Source organism: Jaculus jaculus, chromosome 2 (genome assembly GCF_020740685.1).
Source record: "Jaculus jaculus isolate mJacJac1 chromosome 2, mJacJac1.mat.Y.cur, whole genome shotgun sequence".
Taxonomy (NCBI): Eukaryota; Metazoa; Chordata; class Mammalia; order Rodentia; family Dipodidae; genus Jaculus; species Jaculus jaculus.
In genome coordinates, this window is record NC_059103.1 from 111595584 (window position 1) to 111614876 (window position 19293).

At 44.0% G+C, this 19293-nt stretch overlaps 1 protein-coding gene across 2 annotated transcripts in view; it reads right to left on the reverse strand.

Annotated features, from left to right (window-relative positions):
• The window catches only part of Aff1 (AF4/FMR2 family member 1), a 214019-nt gene that overhangs the window by 181687 nt on the left and 13039 nt on the right, over positions 1-19293 (reverse strand). The window contains exon 2 of one of the 2 annotated variants that reach the window (XM_045143706.1): positions 11482-11555. In XM_045143706.1, the coding sequence (XP_044999641.1) occupies positions 11482-11519 (38 nt within the window). In that variant the 5' untranslated portion in view covers positions 11520-11555. Of the gene's footprint in view, positions 1-11481; positions 11556-19293 lie in introns of those variants that run through there. The other variant, XM_045143707.1, reaches the window with a different exon arrangement.

A 19293-nucleotide genomic window follows, 5' to 3' on the forward strand; every position in this document is an offset into this window, starting at 1 on the left:
CCTTCCCATGTTAGAAGGCACAGGGGTAGAACCACAAGGTTTCAGAGGCTCAGAACACTGACACCTGAAGCCAGTAATCCCTTTGTGGTTGAGGCTGTCTCATGTGTTTGGCGACATCCCCAGCTTCTCCCCCACAACACTGTGATGACTAAACATCTCTCCAGACATTGCCAAATAACCCCTGGGGAGAAGGAGTAAAACTGTCCCCAGCTGACAATCACTGGTGGAGAGAGCAGGAAGCAAATAGAAGCACACAATGGGACAAGTCTTCCTGGAACGGTCAAGACCACCACCCACAAATGAGTGAGAGAGAAGTCCAGATGAAGCCGCAGGAGCCAAGTAGAAAGCATGTGTACGCTCTGGTCTGCTAGAAGCAAGACATTTAAAAAACATCTGAGACGTTTGGGGCTGGGGTAGGCATTAGGTAAATCTACAATGTTCGTTTTTACTGGGTGTGAGGCGGGTGGTGAGATTCCACAGGGAAATGCCCATGTACATATATTTTAAGAGATCAACATAAAGTACACAGGATGGAAAAAAGCAGATGACTGGTATTTGTTTGAAAATATTGCAGCTAAGGGTTTTTCTTTTTAAAGGAAAGAATAGATTTCTTTTAAGGGCAGCAAAATCTTGAGAAATAATGTGTGTGAGAAAAAGGGTATTTGGAAAGAAATTAAGTATTCTCTCCACTTGGGCTAACATCTATTTCTGTGATTAAAAATTAAAGAAAGGACATAATAAACTGCACTTGATTCTATACTAAGGTTATTAAGATCCAATCAGGACCAACAGATCCCCAGTTCTGGGGACTGAAGCTTGGACCTGAGCCACATGCTATATCACACAGCCACAGCCTCAGCCCAATCCTTTAGTGCAATTTCAACAATGCACAAGATATTTTTCTTTGTTTCTTATCTTGTAAAAATTTTTTCTTGGTAGGGCCTCACACTAGCTTAAGCTGAGCTGGAATTCACTCTTCAAAAAAAAAATTATTTACTTCCTTAAGAGAGAGTGAGAACAAGCACGCTAGAGCTTTCAACAACTGCAAATGAACCCCAGATGCATGTGCCACTTTGTGCATCTGGCTTTACACAGGTCCTGGGGAACTGAACCTGGGCCATCAGGCTTTACAAGCAAATGCCTTTAACTGCTGAGCCATCTCTCCCACCCCTTTCAGACTCTTCTTAACAAGAATCTTCAACTACTTCATTCTTTTGATAGCTTTAATAAGACCTACTCCCTAAAGCATAATAATCTAATAGCATCTTGCTTAGATAAATACATATAAAATCTACCTTGTACCAATGCTTTTGCCTGTGCCGAAGATAGGCTTTGAGGATGCAAGGCAAGCACTCTGCCACTAAGCTATAGTGGCAGTGCTTGTTCTGTTTTGTTTTTGAAGCAAGTTCTCATTCGCTGACCTGGAACCCACTGTATGGTTGGCCTCAATTTCACAGCTATTCTCCCATCTGAAACTACCAAGTGCTGGAATTTTAGGTAGGAGCCACCATCTCAGCTCCTTATGAAACAGCAGAAACAGTGTCTCTGAGAACCAGGGTATGGTGACACACCTTTAATCCCAACACTTGGGAAGCAGAAAGCAGAGGTAACCATCATGAGTTTGAGGTCAGCCTGAGATACTCACTAAGATACAGTGAGTTGCAGATTGGCCTGGGCTAGCATGAGACCCTGCCCTAAAAATAAGCAAACACCTAGTGCCCCATCAGTAAAGTGTAATTAAGTGGTATGGTGGGCCACACCAGTAGCCCCCTTCCTACTCCTCCCCAACCCCCACACACACACACACACACACACACACGCACACAATGAGGAGACTTGGAGGAAAGGATCCCTGGGGCTCAGCACAAAGCCACTCGAGCCTAATTGGTGACTTCCAGGCCTATGAGAAGCCCTGTCTCAAAGAAGGTGAATGGTGTGCCTAGATACCCAAGGTTGTCCTCTGACCTCCACACAAATGTGCACCCATGTGCATACACGCATTAAAAAAAAAAAAAAAAAAAAAAAAAAAGGCTGAAACATGCATTTTTTTAAAAAAGGCTGAAACGAAGCCTCAGTGGTTAAAGGTGAGCCAGATGCAGTGTTTGTGTTTGGTATTCACTTGCTGCAGCAGCAGCCCTGGCACACGGCATGCCCCCCCCCCACCGCCAACACACACACATACATTTTTAAAAGAAGGTGTAGGGAAGGGCTGGACAGATGGCTCAGTAGTTAAAAGTGATTGCTTACAAAACCTGCAGGCCAAGGTTCAATTTCCCAGACACCCATATAAAGCCAAATGACCATTCATTTGCCAGGGGCAAGACACCCTGGCATGTGCAAGCGTGCACACACCCATACACACACGTGAAAATAAATGAATAAAAAGTTTTTACGGTGTCCCTCTACATTTTGGGTTAGAGAGAGGGTATCACTGGATCAAGGCATTAGAACATGTCAGCCAAAACTGGAAATTAAACTACGCAGGGTTGTTGCTTCACTATCTTTAAACACAGACATCAGGAGTTTTTGAAAGCAGGACGAACTCCTGTATTCCCTGGCATCTGATTTCCCATATTCACGCACGAGCTTCTTCTTGCCTTTGCTTCTTTCAGTATATATCATTGAAAGGATTATTATCATAGGGCTGGAGAGATGCTCGCCTGTGAAGCCTGAGGACCCCGGTTCAAGGCTCGAATCCCCAGGACCCATGTTAGCCACAAACACAAGGGGGCGCACATGTCTGGAGTTCGTTTACAGTGGCTGGAGGCCCTGGTGCGCCCATTCTCTCTCTCTCTCTCCTCTCTCTCTCTCTCTCCCCTCCTCCTCCTCTCTATCACTCTCAAACAAAAAAATTTAAAAAGAAAGGATTATTATCATATGGAGCAGAAAACAAAGTCAGGGTTTGAAATAATGTTCTCTCAAACTTCTGAAAAGCAGGAGAAACTGCAACTGAAATCTTTGTAAAAATATCTGTATCTGGACTGGAGGGATGGCTTAACAGTTAAAGCATTTGCCTGCAAAGCCAAAGGACCCAGGTTCGATTCCCCAGGACCCACATTAGCCAGATGCTCAAGGGGACACACAAGTCTGGAGTTTGTCTGCAGTGGCTGGAGGCCCTGGCATGCCCATTCTCTGCCCCCGCCCTTTCTCTGGCAAATAAATAAATAAAACATTTTTTCAAAAAAAGAAATACCTATAATTCTAAAATCATATATCTACATCTACTGAGATATTTGCCGGTGGGAAATCCTCTCCTAACACTGGTCCGCACATTCCCAAGGAAGCTCAGGCACAGCCTCACAGGAGAACACAGTGTCACAGCTCCAGAGTGTGTTTCTCTGTGTCAAGACAGCGTCCAGTGGTATCCTGACGAAGACATGCAATCCATCTCCTAAAATGAAAGATGCCAATGCCTAGACAGTGTGTGTTATATTGAAAGTCATTATTGAGACATTGTCCTCCAGTTGACAGCCATCTGTACGGCTGAGGGCTGAAGGAGAGAGATAAGTCACATGCAAATGAATCTCAAAACTGCCCCATGTACTTACTCACTGCCATTTGTACTCAGAATAGTCTAAAGATGACTCTGCACAAACCCACCATGTTACAATTATTCAATTCCTCTCTCTCCCAAATGCCTCCACCCAAATAAAAACACATGTGCATCATTCATGATGGAATAAAAGGTACAACCTACATGCAAACAGTAAACACCAGATACCCATCCAATATCATTTTTACTTACTCACTTATTATTTACGAGGAGGAGAGAGAGAGAGAAAAAAAAAGAAAACAGAAGGGGGGAGGCAAGCCAGGGCTTTAGCCACAGCAAACAAGCTCCTGATACATGCCCCACTTTGTGCATCTGGCTTTACATGGGAACTAGAGGACAGAGCCTGGATCCTTGGGCTTTGCAGGCAAGTGCCACAACTAATCAGCTCTCTTTCTTTTGAGGTAGGGTCTCGCTCTAGCCCAGGCTGACCTAGAACTCACTACATAGTCTCAGGCTGGCCTCGAACTCTCCTTATTTCTACTTTAACAAGCCTCTAAAACGTAATCAGTTTTGCCTATATAACCATGTTAGAGAAAGTCTCCACACAGTGGCTCCAGACTCCCTCACTCAGCTGTTCCTATCAATGTGGGCACAGGTTGCATGGGTTTTACTGGAACATTACTCACTATTTCTACTTCTATGCTTTAATCTTTTTCTTCCCAAAGTAACTACCCCATTGAGGAAAAAAATATATTAATTCCAAAAAAAGATTCCCATAGGTCTGGGATATGCTCCAAACTAAACTCTCCTAAACCCATGAAACTGAACAACTCATTTGAAGATAACTATGACAATGACACACACTTGCCCATCAGCAAGCATTTCCCAGAACAAAGGAAAGCACAATCTGGGTAAGCACCAGCTTAGCTTGTAAGGACACCTGGAAAATACAGAGGCCTCCTCATTTTCACATCTCACATCTTACAACTCCCAATGCAATGCCCAAGCCAATCACTAGTTGAGGAAAACATGGTCTGCAGCCATTAATCTCTTCAGTAAACATCTGGAAATTTAGTCCCTGATTTACTCACACAGGGAAGCTCTGCTCCTATAATAGGTGTTAATCTGCTTAACACCTTGTAGCTTCCTCACTAATTGGGGCCTCTTCTCCATTAGGAGAGTTAAACAGTACTGCAGACTTCTCTGCAGAAGGAGAGTTTCCACCACTGAAGCGCTGCTGGGACCATGCCTCACAAAATGCAATCCCAAATCTTCTCAAATCCTTATCAATTATCAACAAGTCTCCTGACAACAATCTGCTAGGACAGCATGACATAAAATTTCTTTTCTGTCTTTGTTTTATTTTAACATGCTTTTTGTTTGTTTGTTTTGCTCAGCCATGAAGTAAACATTTCCCAGACTGTATTATAGCTTTGACCTGTCTATGCCTAAATCTCAGTAACAAATTGAGCATAAATTGGGTGTGGTGGTACATGCCTTTTAATCCCAGGCTGAGGTAGGAGGATCACCGTGAATTTGAAGCTGCCCTAAGACTACATAGTGAATTCCTGGTCAGCCTGCACTAGAGTGAGATCCTACCTCCAAAATTTAAAGAAAAAAGAAAAAAGCTGGGCATGTTGGCACATGTATTTAATCACAGTTCTTGGGAGGCAGAGGTAGGAGGATCCCTGTAAATTCAAGGCCACCCTCAGGCTACAGAGTGAATTCCAAGTCAGCCTGGTTTACAGTGAGACCTTACCTCGGAAAACCAAAACAGCGAGTGGGAGAAAGAGGGAGAGAGAGACTAATGACTGCAGAGTGTAAGACAAAACAAAGACCCACGAATGTGATGGAATTGAGACATAGCATTGAAATAAATGTAGAAGGACCTGGGGAGATGGCTGCTTCCAATGCTTGCTGGCCCAATTCAGTTAGTTCCCCAACCACCCATGTAAAGCTAGATGGGTGTTTGTTTGCAGTAGAGATTCTATGCAGCTTGACAAACACACAAAGAAGTAAAAAAGAAAAATAATAATAATAAATGGAGAAAAGATTAAAAACTTAAATAAATTATATCAAATATGGAATCCTACTGTTTTGGACAATGGCATACCCAGAAGCCATAGATTGTTACTAGGAAATTTTCAGTGCTCTTGGTTTCCCCCCAGGTATAGTTAGTAAGACCCTATTGCTAAAGACTCCACAAGCTCTGGCTGCAAGGTAACTGAGAAATCTTGCTGGAGCCGAGCTGAAAACATTCTCCCTATAGACCAGCTGACAGAAAGCTGGAAAAATCTACACTGCATGCAGCTCCATGGGAGGGAGAAAATTCATCAGTGTAGATAAACAACAGTGGACACTGCAAGCCTTAAGTTGAGCCAGCCAGAAAATGAGCCAATAGGTGCAATAGTAGCATGTCTATTTAATGGGGGAAACCAATTGCTCTCTAATTGGACTGCAGACATGTCTAATACTGAAAAACTTATGATGGGGCATGTCATGAGCCCTAGGAGTATTGACGCCTGCTGCTGGCTGGCTATACTGTGTTCACCAAACTGACTGGTATGCACTTCTCTTAATGGTCATACCCGTATATTAATGCTATTCTCACTTTTGGTTAGAGAAGCTTCTCCTTTCAGATGGTGGTGACCTCTGGGATGACTCAGAAGGCACCATAGGCCAGATGTGGTGGCACACGCATTAATCCCAGGACTAGGGAGGCAGAGGTAGGAGGATCACCATGAGTTCAAGGCTATCCTAAGACTGTATGGTAAATTCCAGGTCAGCCTGGGCTAGAGTGAAACCCTACCTCAAAAACTCAAAACAAACAACAAAAAAAAACAAACAACAAAAAAAGGCACCATAGTGCTGAAAAAAATGAGAGGAGTGCTCAACACTGAAACATCTTAATATCACACCTTCCAAGGTTTGAGGTCCATTGCAGAAGGTGGGAAAAATGTAAGAGCCAAAGGAAAGGTAGGACTCCTTTCAATGAATTCTTCCAGACACAAAATGGCCTGGATATCCAGGACCTCACAGTGCCTGACACTACCTACACAAGACCTTCATAATTGGAAGAAAAGATCATGACATTAAAATAAGAGAGACACTGATGCAGAGGGGAAGGGGATATGATAGAGTGTGGAAGTATGAAGGGGAAAGTGGGGGAAGGGAATTATCAGGGTTGATTGTCTATAATTACAGAAGCTGTCAATAATAAAAAATGTCTTTTTAATAAATAAATAACATCAAAACAACTAACAAGACTTTAAAAAAAGAAACAGTGGGGGCTGGAGAGTTGGCGCAGCAGTTAAAGGTGCTTGTCTACAAAGCCTGCAATCCTGGGCTTGATTTCCCAATAGCCACATAAAGCCAAATGCACAAAGTAGCATAAGTGTCTAGAGTTCACCTGCAGAGGTAGGAGGCCCTGGCATGCCCTAATTCATATTCATTCATGCATTCTCTCTATCCCCCCCCCCAAAAAAAAAAATCAAGTAAATATTACTACAAACAAAAACCCTTCCTAACAATCCCCTCCCTTTTCCTTTTGCTTTCTACAGACACGGCCTTGTAGCCCGGGATGCCTTCACTCTTGCTACATAGCCAAAGCTGGCTTCAAACTCCTGATCACCTGGACTTGGCCTCTGGATGCTGGGATTACAACAAGCATGTGCCGCTGTGCCCAGTTGACTTTTCTTATTAATATGAAAGCTGACAATATTTACTTTAGACTTTACTCACGGGTGGATCAAATGAGTTACAAGTGAAGATACCCAGGCAAGTAAGAAACTGTCAGTCCAAACCAGGCATGGTGGCACACACCTTTAATCCCAGCACTCGGGAGGAAGAGGTGGGAGGATCACCATGAGTTTGAGGCCACCCTGAGAATACAGAGTGAATTCCAGGTCAGCCTGGGCTAGAGTGAAACCTTACCTTGAAAAGCCAAAAACAAAAAACAAAAAAAAAAGGTCAGTCCAACTATGAAGGACTGTAAGAAACTGTCAATTATCAGTGTCTTTCCAAGTTATTAAGACATCAACACCCTCCAGAGCCATGTGACAGAGCAGATGTCTTCTGTCTGTAGAAAGCAGTCTGGTTGGCCTGGAAGCTGACAGGATCACCATCTTGACACACCTAGGAGTACTGAAGCCAAGCCACTTGTGAAATTCAGAATTCAAAAACTGACCTCGGGTAGGGGAGAAGGTGCTTGTTTGCCAATCTTGATGGCCGAGGATCAATTCCCAGTGCCCACATAAAGCCAAGTATGTGTCAGGGGTTGGTTTTCATCAGCAAGACACCTCCGTGTGCCCATTCCCTCTGTTGTCCCCCACCCCCTAAATTCCATCGCATTCTGGGCTCTGTTGTGGTGTCTTATTTCACAGACACTGCCTTCTGTAATTATAACATATGGATTCACTGTTTATTTTTGTTGTTTGTTTGGTTGGTTCATTGGTTGGTTTTTTGAAGTAGGATCTCATTCTAGCTCAGGCTGACCTGGAATTCACTGTGTAGTCTCAGGTTGGCCTTGAACTCATGAGAATCCTCCCACCTGTGCCTCCTGAGTGCTGGGATTAAAGACATGTGCCGCCAGGCCTGGCTAGATTCACTGTTTTTATATATCCTCATAATCAGGTAAACCTTTTTGATATTATATATTTTTTATTTGAGAGAGAAACAGGCAGATAGAGAATGGGTGTGTCAGGGCCTCCAGTCACTGCAAACAAACTCCAGACGTATGTGCCCCCTTGTGCATCTGGTTTATATGGGTCCTGGGGAATAGAATCAGGGTCCTTAGGCTTAGCAAGCAAATGCCTTAATTGCTAAGCCATTTCCCCGGCCCTCAAGCAAACTTTTTGTTGTTGTTGTTTTGAGGTAGGATTTTACTCTAGTCCAGGCTGACCTCTTATCTCCCGAGTGCTGGGATTAAAGGTGTGCACCATCACGCCCAGCTCAGGCAAACATTTATGAAACATCATTTTCCTCAGGATGATGAAGGTTGAGGTAGCAACTCAGGACAGCCTACTGCTACATTGTGAGTTCCAGGTCATCCTGGGCTATAGAGAGACCCGCCTTAAAAAAAAAAAAAAAAAAGAGAAGAAGAAGAAGAAAAAAAAAATAAATAGAAAACTGGCCTCCTAATATGGGACCAGGGAGATGGCTCAGTCATAAAGTGCCTGTGCACAAGCATGAAAAACCGAGTTCAGATCCCCATCTCCCATGAAAAAGCCAGGCTAGCGTAAGCACTGTGGAGGCAGACATGGGAGGCTCCCCCAACTAGCAAGACACTCTAGCCAACTGAACTCAAGGTTCAGGGAGAGCCCCCGTTTCAAAACAAAGAAATAAATAAGGAAGAGCAACTAAGGAAAACATGTGTGCCCACATACACACACATTTATACCACACACAGACACGCATACATATGAGCCAAAAATCTCTGACCTCCAGCAGGGCATGGTGGTGCACACCTTTAATCCAAGTACCAAGGAGGCAGAGGATCACTGTGAGTTCTAGGCCAGCCTAGGCTAGAGTGAGACCCTACCTCAACCCCCCCCCCCAAAAAAAAAGAGCCAGGAATGGCAGCACACATGCAACACTTGAAAGGAGAGATGAAGGAGGGTCAGAAAGTTCAAGGTCCTCAGCCACGCAGCGAGTTAACATGAGACTCTGTCTCAAAAAAAAAAAAAAAAATGAATGAATCAATCAATCAATCAAAACACACACAGCCAGAGAAGACACAGACAGAAAGCTTGTCATCACTGCTGCAACTTCAACGGAAGTGTTGCTATGTGGCAATGTAAGCCCACTGCTACTAAATCTTAAAATTCTCAAAAGGAGAGCTAGAAGTCTAAATAGTTATTTAAGAGCACTGATGAATAATTTCCTTCTGAGCTGTGCAGGGCCAACCAAAACCCGCATGTGGACCAGATCCATCCCACAGGCCACCAGTTTACAAGTCCTAATTTCAAGGCAAAAAATGAAATCACACAAAGGTCAGCTAAGAGCATGTGACATTATTTTCATAGTCTTGGAGTAGGAGAGACCTTTGTAAGTACAGCCAAAATCAGAATCCATAAAGGACAAGACATTTAACTATACAAAAATGTAAAACTTAGGTGTCACCGAACACTACAATCCTAAAGACAAATGGGGAGAGTTCCGCCCAGGCTCTGGATCACATGTCTTCTCTGTGGTGGGGAGGAAGGTCACCCGAGACTGACACGGGGAAGGAACCAGGGACCCAGAATTCATAGACACCATCACGTCTTATTCAATACTGTAAATATGAGTAGCAATTTTTTATACTTTTATGTTTTGGAATAGCTGGGAGTTTAGATGAGAAGTGATCAGTACAATTTCAATCTCCAAGAATAGCAGTTTTTGTTTTGATAAACTGCTTAATTTTTTTATTTTATTTCTTAAGTTGTATACTTTATTTTTTTGCAAAATAAAAAACAATATAAACAACTCAAACAAGGCCTGTTGTGGCGGCACACACCTTTAATCCCAGTACTCAGGAGGCAGAGGTAGGAGGATTGTGAGTTTGAGGACAGCCTGGAACTACAGAGTGAGTTCCAGGACAGCCTGAGCTAGAGTAAGACCCTACCTCCAAAAACTTTTTTTAAAAGCTCTGCCAGGCATGGGGGTACATGTCTTTAATCTCAGCACTTGCGAGGCAGAGGTAGGAGGATGGTCATGAGTGCAAGGCCAGCCTGAGATGACACAGTGAATTCCAAGCCAACTTGGGCTAGACCCTACCTCAAAAAAAAAAAAAAAAAATTCTTTCTGGCTGGACTTGATGGTGCACACCTTTAATCCCAGCACTCTGGAGGCTATGTCAACCTGGGCTACAGAGTAAGTTCCAGGCAGCCTAGATGAGAGTGAGATCTGCCCTTGAAAAAAACAAAGAATTCTGTCTGGATAGTCACTGAGTTACTCCTCAAAACTACTTCAGAGCGCTGGAGTGGTGGTGCACACCTTTAATCCCAGCACTTGGGAGACACAGGCGGGAGGATCACGGTGAGTTTAAGGTCACCCTGTGACACTTAGAGAATTCCATGTCAGCCTGAGCTATAGTGAGACCCTATCTCAAAAAAAAAAAAAAAAAAATTCAGAAAGTTAGTATATTCCCCACAATCTACACTGAGTATGTAAGGTACAAGATACGAGATAGGAATAAAATAACCCAGAATTCCTTCCAGCAAGTCTCACATAAGATGTGATGCTTGTTTTAGCACTTTCAATGGGTATACATTTTCTAAAAACAATGCATCATAGGGCAGTACCATGAACACAGAAATTCCATCCAGTGATTCAGAAGGTATCATAGTGCTGGAAAGAAGTGACTGGAGTACTGAGTAACATCTTGATCACACCTTCCAAGCCACAGGGTCTAATGCGAAAGAGGTGGCAGAAAGAATGTAAGAGCCAAAGGAAGGGTAGGACTCCTTACAATGTGCTCCTTCCAGACATAAAATGGCCTGGATATCCATGACCTCACAGTGCCTGACACTACCTACATAAGACCATCATAAGAGGAGGAAAAGATCATGACATCAAAATAAAAGAGAGACTGATTGAGATGGGGAGGGGATATGATGGAGAATGAAATTTCAAATGGGAAAGCGGGGGGGGGGGAGGAGTATTACCATGGGATACTTTTTATAATCATGGAAAATGTTAATAAAAATTGGGAAAAAAAAGAATTTCCATCCATATTTCTTTCTTTCCCTCCTTCTCTTCCCCTCCCTTTCTCTGCCTCCCACCTCCTCCTCCTTTTTCTTCTTCTTCTCTCTCTTTCTTCGTCACACACTCTCTCATATCACTGTGTAGCCCTGACTGGCCCATCAGTTATATCCAGGCTAATCTCAATTTTTCAAGTGCTGGGATTACAGGGATGGACCGCCATACCCAGTTCTCATTTCTTTGAAGAGCTGACTCTATCTCCAGTTAAATGGCACCATGCCTGTGAATCATGATGCTGAACTTACCCGCCGCTGCTGCTATTGACTCTTTCCATGAATGCCATTGCTGCCAGTCAGTGGAAAATGGCAAATCTATTCATCTGAAAGAGAAACAGCAGCCTGTGAACATTTCCCCATGAGTAAACACACAGGTACACATGACTGCAGGAGCCTTGGAGACACAATTCAGAGGTCTCACTTGAATTAGAAAATAGTTCTTCACTAATTCCAAGTTACATGAACAAAACAGCTGACTCATGTCAAAGGCCAAATACAGAGTGAATTTTAAGGCCATTAATCAAAGCCCATTCAGAAAGGAAAAAATGTGTATAGGTTTGTTATGGGAAGGAGGAAAGGAAGTAACATTTTTCTCATGTCTACTCTGAGCCAAGCATTATGTTATGACCTCTGAAAAATGACATTCCATGTAAACATTACAATAAGCTTGCAAAATACTAAAGTCTCATTTTATAAATAAAGCACACTGTTCTAAGGGTTCTGCCCAACGTCACAGTGTGCATTAACATCCTCTACAGAATTAAACGGAGCAAAGAGCAGGGTGTGGTGGCACTCGCCTATACTCCCAGCACTCAGGAGGCTGCTGTAGGAGAATCACCATGGGTTCGAGGCCAGTCTGGTACTAAGTGTTCCAGGTCAGCCTGAATTATAGCAAAATTCCACCAGGGGTGGGGGGAGGGGAGGACTGGGCTTCAGAGATGGCTCAGCAGTTAAGGTGCTTGCTTGTAAAGCCTAACAACCCAAGTTTGATTCCCCAGTACCCATATACAGCCAGATACATAATATAACACATGCATATCAAGTTTGTTTGTGGCAACTGGAGGACCTGGTGCATCCATTCTGCGTGTCTGTCTTCTCTCCCTATCCCTCTCCCCCTCTCCCTTCCCCCACCCCCTGCTTGCCAATGAGTAAATTAGTGTATTTTTTGTTTTTCAAGGTAGAGTCTCACTCTAGCCCACGTTGACTTGGAATTCCCTATGTAGTCTCAAGATGGCTCTGAACTCATGGCAATCCTTCCTCTGCCTCCTGAGTGTTGGGATTAAAGACGTGTGTCACCATGCCCAGCAAATAAATTAATATTAAAAAAAATTAAAGGAGGAAAGGGTAGAATATTGAATATGCAAGAGAACCACAGATCTTCACATAAGAATACAATGCTATACAAAAAATGTCGAGGTGGTAAAAAGATAGCTTAGTACATACAAGTACTTGCAGTACACCATAAGAACCCAGATTCCATCCCCAGCAACCACATTAAAAAAAAGGCAGATGAGCCAGGCATGTTGGCACATGCCTTAAATTTCAGCTCTTGGGAGGCAGAGATAGGAGGGTAGCTGTGAGTTCAAGGCCAGCCTGATACTATATAGTGAATTCCAGATCAGCCTACCTTGAAAAATGTCAAATAAAAGTGACAGGAGAGGACACTCAGCGTTCTAACCTGGCCCCAACACACGTGCACACACACACACAGACACAGCAGAGCTGGTCTTGAGCTCCCGGTCATCCTGCCTCCACTTCCCAAGTGTTGGGATTAAAGTATGAACAACTTTGCCTGATGCAAAATAAATTCTAGGGACTGAAGAGATCACTCAGTGATTACAGCACTTGCCTGCAAACCCTGCCAAGCAGGGTTTGATTTCCAGTGCCCACATAAAGCCAGATGCACAAGGTGGCTCATGCATCTGGAGTTCATTTCAGTGACTAATGTGCCCATTTCTCCCTATCTGTCTCCTCCTCTCCTCTCTCTGTCTGTGTTTGTAAGTAAATAAATAATGTAAAATAAATTCTAGGACTCTTTGAGAACTAGAATGGATTCTGGGAAAAGACCTCTGTTCTCCAATCTGGGCAGGTGGCCTTCGCACTAGAACTTTCTGAGCAATACTCCCTGCAGCTGCTTCCTTTCCCTGCAGGTATCCCTGGAAGCTGAAGGGACTAACCCCTAACTAGCTTGGCACTGTTACTTTCTTTTTCTTCAAATATTCTTAGGATCAAAGTATGCGGTGAGAAATTACTTTAACAGAGACCTAACAAACTCTCTGATACAAATGGCAACATTATATGAAATTTGTAATCACTTTAAATCACTTTTAATTGTCTGCACTTCCTTCCCAAAGTGCATCACTGCACAGTCCTTCATAGACCTACTAAGACTACTGATAAGGTCTTTTACATCCTTCTCCTTGAAATTCAAATTGTTAACTACAATGTTTCCACACTAGACACCACTTGTTACTATTATCTCCTCTTTCAAAAGGCTACAACACAAAGATCACAAAGCTGCAGTCCACAGCTCTAAGTTCTTCAGGGTCAAACATGTTTTGGAATTGCTCCTCCAAGCAGCTGGGGTGGCCTAGGCAAGTCCCCTAAGGTTTGCAAAACTCCATCTCTACTCAATTCCTGCTCCTTTCCCCACACTTTCCTTCCTTTCCCCTCTTCTTCCCTGTTACACACACCTCGCTTCTTCTCCATCGCTTATGTTCCCTCTCCCTGACAATGCTCAGCGCCAGGCACACAGTAATAATCAATAAAACATGACTGACTTGGTTGGCATCAGTCTTCACACTTCTTTCTACAAAGGCATTTGCAGAGTCCCCAGTGGTAGTCCCACAGGGTCCTCCTGATGGGATGATGACTTGCTTAGCAACCCATCGGTGTCTACCCATAGGGCTCCAATAGGCTCCTAGGCCACATACCAAGGATGATGGAAAGGTCAAAACAGGGGTTAGGGAGGTGGTTCAGCGGTTAAAAGTGATTGCTGCATAAGCTTGATGACCAGAGTTCAGTTCCCTAGAACTCATGGAAAACCAGCTATGGAGGGGCTATGAAGATCGCTCTGTGGTTAACCACACTTGCTTGCACAGCCTTCTGGCCTGGGTTCGAGTCCCTAGCCACATACACAAAGCCAGGCAGGTATTCAGGTGCAGCAGCAAGAGACCCTGGGACAAATAAATCAATTAATTGGGTGGGGGGAGGAGGAAACAAATAGGCCTGTGATCTTAACATGTCTACAACAATGGGAGGCACGGTGGAGATAATCTCAAGGCTCCTGAGTGAGCTAGCCCAGCATTCTGAGTGGCAGACACGAGAACCCTTCCGGCAAACAAAGCGGAAGACGAGGACTGACACCCAAGGTGGCCCTCTCACCTCCCCACACGTACTGTGCACAACACATGCACATGACACACAAAGGTAAAAGCAAACTCTTGTCACTACTAAGTCACTACTACACACACATATACCACAGGAAGCAAAGAGATGAAAACACATTAGGCAAAACATAAAGATGGGCTAGAACAATGGCTTAGCGGTTAAGGCACTTGCTATAGAGAAAAAACAAGAGCACAAAATGCCAAAGGAGGATGGAGGTAGGATCCTACAATTTTATACAGGATGACAGACTAGAGAATATAACATTAAAAAATTAAAGAATTAAAAGAAGCAAGGGGTTAGAGAGCTGGATCAACAGTTAAAGGTATTTGCTTGCAAAGTTTGAGGGCCCCAGGTTTGAGTCCTCAGCACCCACGTAAAGCCAGACACACAACGTGGCACCTGCATCTGGAGTTCCTTTGCAGCGGCAAGAGGACCTGGCGTGTTCTTCCCTGCCCCCGCCCCCAATTTCTCTCCTTGCAAATAAAAATATAAAATAAAAAGAAGAGAGAAGCAAGCCTTGCACGTCTCTACTGACAAGCAGAAGAAGGGGTGAGCCTGTGGGAATTATTATACAGAAACACCCCAACTTCTTAGGTGGACTCTGGGGTATGTAAAGTGGAGGAGGCCACATCCTCTGAGTCTGCGCAGTTCTAGTCTCCAGCACAGCTGGCAGGAGAAGCCTTCTGTCAGGACAGAAGCATACTGTGCCAGACTGTTGACTGAGTCCTACCTCAAAGGGAAAACCCGACTTAGCCTGTGAAAAGCCGACTATGCCTAGCATGCTGCTGTGTGCTTTGCACAGCTGTTTAGAAACCTAACCTGAAAGGTGAGGAGAGACTGGTGGGTATGCTTCAGGTTAGCAACTCTCATCCAAGAAGTCATGCTTAAAAATAGAATCAGAGCTGGAGAGATGGCTTAGCCGGTAAGGTGCATGCCTGAAAAGCCTCAGGACCCAGGGTTAATTTTCCAGGTCCCAAGTAAGCCAGATGCACTTGGTAGTCCATCAGTCTGGAGTTTGTTTGCAGTAGCTAGAGGCCCTGGCACATCCATTCTCATTCTTTCTCTATAACTCCCCCAATCTGTTTCTAATAAATAAATAAAATAAAATCTTTAAAAAAAAAAAACTATATAGGAGGCTGGGGAAATGGCTTAGTGGTTAAGGCTTTTGCCTGCAAAGCCTCAAGACCCTGGCTCTATTCCACAGGACCCATGTAAGCCAGATGCATAAGGGCACATGCGTCTGGAGTTGCTTACAGGGGCTAGAGGCCCTCGCATGACTATTCTCTCTCTGAAATGAGTAAATATAGGCGGTGGAGAGATGGCTTAGTGGTTAAGACTTCTGCCTGCAAAGCCAAAGGACCCAGGTTCACCTCCCCAGGACCCACATAAGCCAGTTACACAGGGGACACATGCATCTGGAGTTCATTTGCAGTGGCTGAAGGCCATGATGTGCCTATTCTCTATCTTCCTCCTTCTCTCTCCTCATAAAAATAAAAAAAGCCACATGTGGTGGCTCATGCCTTTAATCCTAGCTCTTAGGAGGCAGAGGTAGGAGAATTGCTATGAGTTCAAGGTCACCCTGAGACTACATAGTGAATTCCAGGTTAGCCTGGGCTAGAGTGAAACCCTACCTCAAAAAACCAGAAACAATTTAAAAAAAGAAAAAATTATATATTTTATATACATATATATATATGTATGTATGTATGTATGTATGTATGTATGTACGTATGTATGTATATGTGAATGAATGACTCACACGGGTGGAAGATGTAGCTCACTGGTAGAACACTCATCTAGCATTAGTCCCAGGATGGTCTTGAACAATGATCTCCCTACCTCTGCCTCCTGAGCGCTGGGATAAGTTGGGTGCCACCACGCCCAGCCATTTGTTTAAGTTTTACTTATTTGAGAGAGGGTATGTGTGTGAGAGAGAATGGATAGCATGTTAAGGAGTCCTGCCTCTACAAAAGAACTCCAGGTGTTTGTTTTATGGGGGTACTGGGGAATCAAACCCAGGCCATCAGGCTTTTCAAGCAAGCACTTTTAACCACTGAGCCATCTCCCAGACCTGAATTTTTTTTCCCCCAAAGTAGGGTCTTGCTCTAATCTAGACTGACCTGGAATTCACTATGTAGTCTCAGGGTGGCCATGAACTCACAGCGATCCTCCTACCTCTGCCTCCCCAGTAACAGGATTAAAGGCATGTGCCACCATGCCTGGATCATTTCTTATATTACTATTTTGTGTGTTACATATGTGTTCATTTATGAATGCATGCATGCATGTACCAAAGTACATGTGTAGAGGTCAAAGTTAGAGGACAACTCAAAGTTCTGTGAGGCAGGGTCTCTTTCTCACCACTGTGTCCCCCAGGCTATCTGAATCATAAGCTTCCAGCAATCTTCCTGTCTCTGATCCTTACTTGAGCGCAATGGAATTACAGATGCTTGTGCTACAAGTGGGTTCTGGGCACCTGAGCTCAGGTAACTCATTCTTGCTTTGGTTAGCCATCTCTTTAGCCTTGTGTTACTCTCCCTCTTATACTACTCATTCTCTGTGTGTGTGTGTACACACACACACACACACACACATATATACATGGTGTGAGTGTTCATCATATGCATATATAATCTATACACTGAATTGTTTTACCTGCCATTTGAGGGAAGAAAAACAGTTTGGTATACATGCCATTATTTCTGAGTACATTTCGACAGCAAGAACGTGGAAGGGGAGATGGCTTAGTGGTTGAAGGCACTATTTATTTATTTGAGAGAGAAAGAGAGAGAATGGATGCACCAGGGCCAATAGCAATTGCAAACATACTCTAGACACATGCACCACTTTGTGCATCTGGCTTTATGTGGGTACTGGGGAATCAAACTCAAGTCCTCAGGCTTTTCAGGCAAGTGCCTTAACCACTGGGCAATCTCTCCAGCCCGGTTCTTGGTTTTGTTGTTGTTGTTGTTGTTTGTTTGTTTGTTTGTTTTTAGGTGTTTGAGGCTGGGTCTCATTCTAGCCCAGGCTGACCTGGAATTCCCTATGTAGTCTCAGGGTGGTCTTGAACTGACAGAGATCCTCCTACCTCTGCCTCCCAAGTGCTGGTATTATAGGCATGTGACCCCAAGCCTGGCTTCTTGAGTTTGTTTGCTGTTATTTTGGTCTGGTTTGGTTTGCTTTGGTCAAGCCCAGAGGATTCCACATATCAGAGCAGTTTTCAACTGGACAAAGTGAACCAGACAAGTCATGAATCCCATGACCATGACCTAGTTTCCAAAGCCAAATGAGGAAGGGGTTCCCGAAGTCCCAGGGCTTGGTCTGGTCACCCCCTGGAGGAAGGGGTTCCTGAAGTCCAAGGGCTTGGTCTGGTCACCTCCTGGCCATCTCTGCTTCCCCATCATGCCACACGCCTTCCAGGAACAAGCACCTCTTGGCAACCGACAAACCACCTGATACAGTGAGTCATGAGTCACATGGGTTTAGTGGAATTCTCCAGAACTCTACCCCAAGCAGATCAGAACCTCCCAGACCCGAAAGTGACTTGACCACACTTATTGACCACTTATAGTTCCTCCAGCTCTCCATTACCACATGAGCCTCACAAGCTAAGAAATCCAAAATGGGTGGGGTGTGGTGGTACATGCCTTTAATCCCAGCACTTGGGAAGCAAATGAGGATCACCACAAGTTCGGGGCTACCCTGAACTAGAGTGAAAACCTACCTCAAAGAAAGAAAGAAATCCAAAATAGAAAAAAGTTTCCCCAACCATCTCTTTTCCACTTCAAAGCCTGTTTATTGGGGTTCTGGTAATCCCTCACACCAAACACAAGTACCCACCTCTTATCTGGATAGCTCTGCATCACCACCTGGTTTTCAGTTCAGGTATTCATTTTCAGGAAGGTCATCCCAGATTCCTGAAGTTAAGGTAGCACTGCCATGTGCTCGCGGCCACTCTCTCCAACAACCCCAGCTCTATTCTAGTGGACTTGTTACATGACTTAATAATGTGTGTGGTTGCAGATGAACAATTGTTTACATAGGTTTATACTTCTCCTACAGCAAATCCAGAAGAGCGTAGCTCTGGCACCTGTGTGTGTGTATTGTATATCCATATGTATATATGTGTATGGAGTCACATATACACATACACATGCATGTGGAGGCCAGAGGTCGACATCCTTAATTTTTAATATTTTAGGACTGGAGTGATGGCTTAGCAGTTAAGGCACATGCCTTTGAAGCCTAAGGACCTAGGTTCGATTCTCCAGGTCCAACATAAGCCAGATGCACATGGTGGCACATGGGTCTGGAGTTCATTTGCAGTGGCTAGAGGTCCTGATGCACCCATTCTCTCTCAATCTTTCTTTCTCTAATAAATAAATAAATAATACAATTTTTAAAAGGGAAAAAATATTTTTAGCTAGGTGTGGTGGCACATGCCTCTAATCCCAGCACTAGGGAGGCAGAGGTAGGTGAACTGCTATGAGTTCAAGGCCACCCTGAGATTACATAGTGAATTGCAGGTCAGCCTGGGCTAGAGACCGAGACCGTACCTTGAAATCATATATACAATTTACTTATTTGTGAGAAGACAGAAAGAATGAACAGGCAGACCAGGACCTCTTGTCACGGCAAATGTACTCCAAATGCATGCTCCATTTTGTGCGT